The sequence below is a fragment of the Poecilia latipinna genome, unplaced genomic scaffold (genome assembly GCF_001443285.1).
Source record: "Poecilia latipinna isolate Pla-1442-1.1 unplaced genomic scaffold, P_latipinna-1.0 Scaffold2190, whole genome shotgun sequence".
In the NCBI taxonomy this organism is placed as follows: domain Eukaryota; kingdom Metazoa; phylum Chordata; class Actinopteri; order Cyprinodontiformes; family Poeciliidae; genus Poecilia; species Poecilia latipinna.
In genome coordinates this window covers 183,861-190,245 of record NW_015114806.1, presented here as the reverse complement: position 1 = coordinate 190,245, position 6,385 = coordinate 183,861, and the positions used below count along the sequence as shown (strand labels likewise).

General features: G+C 36.1%; 1 protein-coding gene across 1 annotated transcript; it reads right to left on the bottom strand.

The window, feature by feature from the left end:
* Positions 1-241: 241 nt before the first annotated feature.
* LOC106936661 (protein-glutamine gamma-glutamyltransferase Z-like) lies at positions 242-6,385 on the bottom strand (the record flags this gene model as incomplete). Its single annotated transcript, XM_015017796.1, has 3 exons — positions 6,266-6,385; positions 1,161-1,331; positions 242-504 (listed from the first exon to the last, which is right to left on the bottom strand). Coding segments are annotated over exons 1-3 (468 nt in total), but the record flags the coding sequence as incomplete, so codon positions are not given.

Genomic DNA, 6,385 nt, shown 5'->3' with positions numbered 1-6,385 from the left:
TAGGTCAAAATGGTTTCTTTTGTCTATTGAGACACGTTCAATACTTAATTTAAAGCAAAATAAAATCAAATTTTTTAATAATTGTTTATCTTATCAGGTGAGTGTGTGTTAAATGGGCCAAGTGGTCTGAAAAAGTTTGAGAAACACTGAACTAGAGTTAATTTAGAAACTTCTGAAAAGCTCATTAAATCCCCTCACAGTCAAAAACAAACAGAAAGAAATGAAAAGACAAATAACCCACAAACTCACCAGAACTCCACGGGTTGAAGAGGACAGAGAAGTTTGCCAAAACCTTTTCCTTGTCCTTGAGGCTGGCAGACAGCGTGTATTCGCCGATGGGCGTGTCAGCTGGCGGTGAAACGATCAGAACCAGGACTCCGGTTTCAGGAGAAGAGCCCCGTTGAAGCTCTGCCTTCCACACCGCCTTGGCTGAAGCTGAATGCAGTGACCGGCCCGGGACGCCGAAGCGAGACTTCGTCCCCAGATCCTCTGATGGATCATTTCCTGCAAACAGACACAACTGAAGGAGTAAGGCAACAATCCTCTGGATACAAGTATCAATTCAGTTTTTTACAAAAAAATATATAAAACTTTAGAAAATAGAGATGAATTCATAGGCCCCATGCAAATAAAAATTGCTACTAAAGGCGCAGGATGTAACTTTAATGAAAAAAATATGTTTATTATATATTTGTTAAACTGCCTCCATGCTGTGACAGTTTGCTATGATGGGAAAGATAATGAAGTACACATTCCTGCAACATTAAAAAGCAATAGAAAGTTTTATATCTTTGGCATTCTCTCACATTTTGTCACAAACTTCAACATGTTTTATTGAAATTTTTTTTAGATAAACTAATATGGATAAATGAAAACACAAAGGCACTAACAGGCTTTTTATATATAAAACTAAAAGGTTTAACTGATGTTTGGATGGAACTGGAAGACATTTTAAATATCAAAAATAGATAAACAAAACAACAAATAAAATGAATTATGAAATCTCTTTAAACAAAACATCCAGTTTTTGGTAGAAAGAGAATAAAGGTAAATCATGCAAATGGGAATTATTGAGCTTCTTTTAATCTATCATGTGATTAATTGATTTATCACTTATTGCAACAGGCCTAGATAAAAACAATTAATTTAAAGGCACCAACCTGTCACCACAGTCATTATGAGCTGATCAAAGCCCAGGTTGAAAGGTTGAGTCAGTTTGAGGGTGAGTTTGAAGGCTTGGCCTCGTCTGACGATCAGCTCCTTCACGGAGATCTCACTGGTGTGATGCTCATAGTTGTTGGTGTCAGTGTGGAGGTCCACTAATCTAAAAACTACAAAAACAGGACAGGACAAACAAAAAATAAATAAGAATCATAACATTAATGAGAAAGAAACTAGATTTGAACATTCAGAGCAACATAGAGACAGTTACAAAGTCGGCCTTCTATCACATGAAGAACATTTAATGTCTCAGAGAAACTCATCCAGGCATTTCTCTTCAGCCACATTCTGATTAAAACCAGGAAGATAGAGCACATCACCTGTTCTACATCACTCAGTTCTACAGTCCTTCACTGAGAGAACAGACTTTAAAATACTGCTGGTAGTTTATAAATCACTGATGAGCTTAAAGATCTGCTGCTGCTGGATCAACCTTCCAGACCTCTTGGGTTCTGGTTCTGCTCTGCATCCAGAACTAAACCCAAACCTGGAGGAGGAGCATTCAGCAGTATATTAATCAAAAATAATTGCTTTTATAATACTTTGTGATTGTTTTGAACTTGCTTATATGGTTTAGTTTGTTTTACTTTTGTCGCAATGGGTTCCAGATTTCCCTCTTACATATCAGATCTGGATTTTTGTGAAGTTTCACCTGGTCAAATAAAGAAAAGACAGAAAGAAAACTTTCTATGCACCACAAATTTGGATCAAATTTCCAGAAAACTGCAAAACGGCTGAAATACTGAGTTCCTTTAAATCTACACCACACGTGTCAAACTCAAGGAAAGGCAAATTTGGCCCACCATAGCTTTTCATGTGCCCCTCAAGACTCTAAATTACATCAGCAAGTTCTTCCAGTTTGTCACAAATCTGCAAAATGCACACAAAATCAACAAATCTGTAATTTTTTTCTGATTTTACTGCACATTTTCTCAAAACTGGTCAAAAACATTGGGGTTAAGCGACTGCTGAATCAGCCTTACTTGATGTCAAGTTATACTCTGTAATCGATACAGCGAGAAATAAAAAATCTCATTTAACATCATACATGAGCACAAATATTGAATTCCTTACAAATATTTCAAAATTGGCGCCACAAAATGTATAATTTTGATTGCAAAATTTCAGTAAAGCAATCACAAAATCCTGGAGGAACAGCTACTTATTGATGTTTTAATAGTTTAATTGGTTTTATTAATGTATTCTGGCCCTATAAGATGATTCAGATTATTTTTAAAGCGTTATAATTTATGTTGTTCATGCTATTGAGTAATAAACGAGGTCAGAGTCCTTCTCGCGGCTCTGAGCCAGATTGTTCTGAAAACCAATCCTACCTATTCAGGTCAGCTGGATGCAGACGGGGCGTGGTGAGTGTTGAACTCTGTTCTGTCAAAAGTCTGCTGACATACATTGACAGCAGAAACTGGGTGTGTTGGTTGCTTAATTTACTCATCCCAGCCTGTGTGTGAACGGGGCATGCCAAAACAGGAGAGTACAATGAAACACACCCTTTCCTTAACCTCTGCAGCAACACCCTCAAGAGTTGTGCAAACACTGCAGAAATCCACAAACCTCATGCAAAGAAAGCTGGATAAAGAACTGCAAGTAAATAAATCCAACCACAAAAACTGATTGAGCAACATCTGAACATGGATTTTGCCCCAGAAAAGAACAACGAAGAGAAAGTTTGGGTTAAATGAATCAATAATTACCTGTCAATTATTGTGTGACTATGAATGAGTGTGTAACGAAAGTGAGCTACAGGTAAGCTTATCAAATTGTTGTATTTAGGTTGTGATTCCAGTCCTTCTAATTCATTTACTGTTTCTGGCTTTTTAAAAAAGAGCAACACCTACACAGGTAACCGATTCTCTGGAGAACTAAATGTTTTTATTTAGTTAGAAAATCCTGGCTAAAAACATCCAAAATCTGTTGCAGCTGCTGGATGTTGTGAAGCAGATTCCCTCATTAAACGCAGGTAAGAATCTCTTCAGAAGCATAAACCTCCAGGCGTGTGTTAACATGAAGCTCAAAGGAAATGTCAACAGCCACAAGCCGAGAAAAGAAACAGCATCTCTCTAATTACCTGGCACTGATTATTTTACAAGCAGTTTTAATAATGACAAGTTCACTGTGTGGTCAAGTTGTGTAAGAAAAAAAAAAATTCTTTGGAGATTTCAAGTCGACAGCAGGACAGGTATGAAAATATTTTAAAAAATTTCTCCAAAATCTGCCCATCTAAGCTGTCTGCCAGAACTTTTGGGGAAATATTCTCTTTTCCAGAACAGCCTGGATTAGAAATGTTGGACCTTAACAGTAAAATGTTTGGAGAAAATTAAACACAACTCACCAAACCATCAGGCGTTTTCTTATTTATCTGTAGGTTTGTGTTTGTATTTGTCCTGGTGTCATGTTTGTTTCTTTGGGTTATTTTCTATTTGTTTAAATTAGATTTCTGCTTCAGTTAGTCTTATTTAATTCTCATCCCTGGCCTCATTTGGTTTTCTTTTCACTTGTGTTGAACAGGGTCTGTTCACATGTGTCAAACCTAAGGCCCGGGGGCCAACCACGGCCCACCATAGCTTTCTGTGTGGCCCACAAGGCTCCAGATGCTAAATCATATCAAGCCATTTTCTGTGACTCTGTGATTGCGTAAATTTACGTAAAATCAACAGATTCCCACATTCCCGTAAGTTTATTGTACATTTTAACTCCCGCCTTATGGCAGTATCTTGTACTTTTACGACACTGATGCCTGAGCCTTACTTGATGTCAAGTTAATGTAATACATAAATGTAAATATTGTAAAATTCCTTAAAAATATTTATAAATTAGCGCCACAAAAGTAGTGATTTTATATGCAAAAAAAAAAAAGAGAAAATCACTAAGTCAATTGTGACATCCTGGAGGGATTGAATAATGTGAGAAGATGTTTAATTTTATGAAGTGCTTACAAAAAGCAGAGACAGATATTTATTAGTATTTTAACAGTTTGTTAATGGGTTTTATCAATACTTTAGAACATTCCTGATATTGATTTGGCCCAAAATGAAGATGAGTTTGAAACGGCTCTTCTGGATGTCTGGTTTTATTTCTCGTTTGCATTTATTCCTGTAGTCCATCCTGTTAACTCAGCTCATGTTTTTCACCTGGTGCCTGATTAGTTTCCGCCTCACCTATCTCACATTGCATTCAAGTTCAATGCTTTTGTCTGGTGCAGGATTTGTGTGTTTTTACATCTGTAGTTTGGTGAACTCATGTTCATGTCAAGTTTAAATAAATCTTCATGATGCCACATCGCCGTTCACATTTTGGCTTTTCCTTTCCTCGACCTTCACCAAACCAGACACTGAACACGGCAGTAGATTCACTGTTTGAACTGCTCAATAACTCTGGATAAAGTTATTTTTCTTTAATTGTAAATAAACACAGCTGAGAGATAGAGTAATGAAAATATTTATCCGTTTATAGATTAATAAAATTAGAGGCAGCTCCAGGTTATTTCATTAGCAGGTGAATCACTTGCTGGATTAATGTTTCATAATCTGTTTTTGTATTCTACAAATCAACACTGTATCAAACTCAAATTACAACATAAAAATGTTTTTTTGTTGGTTTTTTTTTGTAGAAGCCACTACGTTGCTGTTTTATGTTGACATAGTTGCCTGGAAAGTTTAATGTTACACTTCCAAGGTGTGTTCTGTTGTTCTTGGCGGCCGTACATGAGAGGCAGAAACACCTGTCTGCCTCAAAGCTTCTCTACATTCATCTGTAAAGCTCAAGCAATTAAAGACACACATTCAGAGTCACTCAAGTGGAAAAGGAACAAATAAATAACAAGTGTTCACAGTCAGACTCATCTCAGTCTGATACGCGCCCTGCTGAGCTGTAAACCTCTGCAGCTCAGAAATCATAATCATCTTCTCCGCTGCTCGGTCTGCTCTGCCATACTTCTGTTCTCATTCATTGATTTAGATGTTTTATAGCTTCTTCTACTTATAATTATCTATAATTTTAAAATGTAGTGCTTTTTTAGTTCAAGGATCCACATGGAATCCAGTGATTTAATGTAAAATCTGAAATATTTTGGATTTTTTTTAAAAGATGAAGTCTGTTTTTCTGCTAAGTTGCCCTGGGGGAAGTTTGTTTTTATTTATATTAATAAAGAAAGCTGGATGGATTTTGTAAACTTGGGTTATTATTATCATAAAAAAATTTTAAATAGCTAAATATCACAAAAAAGCAAAAATTGAGTTTTCTCATGAGCCAAAATCAATTTACAGAATATATAAGCAACAAAATAGAAGGTGTAGAAAAAAAACCAAGGATGGGAAACTGCATAGTCAGCTTTATTAAATCACCTATTTTGATGTAAAAAAAAAAAATAAAAAATATGCAAAAACATTTTTTTTTCTTTATAATTTCGCTAAGTTGAATTTCAGGAAGAGAATGGAGATAAATGTTGCTTATTATGTCTCCATAGGCTTGGATAGAATCGCACAAACTCTTTGAAAAGAAAAAAAGCTATTTTAAAAAGTGTAAAAAGTTCTGATTTATTCACCAGACTTGTCTTAGCAGCTGGGATATAACAAGGAGAGGATTTTGGTGTAGAAAAAGTTGGGAAAAAGAAAATATGGTATTCTTGTAAATGTTGCCATGCAACCAAGTCCGACACACTACAAACTGACCAAACTAAGCTTTAAGAAACCGAAATGGTCTTTTAATACTGTGAGGCCTCCCACATTAAAGCCTGAAGTCATGAAGCTCTTGAAGTGTCTTAATAACAGCCATTTTTCTTTTAAATCTTGATCCATTCAGTCTGGGTGCAGCTGCTCTTTATATTTTTAAGGATTATGTCCACCTGAGACAAGTTTAAGCATGTTCAATATTTATTGTGCTTTTCAAAAACAGCTTTGTACAGAGGAACTGCAACAAATGTCTCCAGAGTTTTAAAATCTCCAGTGAAAAGATTTACATGCCTTAAACTTAACTACATAGTTTTAGTCTGTGTTCCAAAACAAATAATGAAGTTTTCATACTGCACCTGAGCTGTAGTCAGTAGGCCAGTTGAGACTCATGGCTGCTCCTGTTGTGTTTGTCCTCCTGAGATGATGAGCTGAAAGCGGTCTGGTTGGCACCAAGCGTGTTCTGCCTGATAACTCTG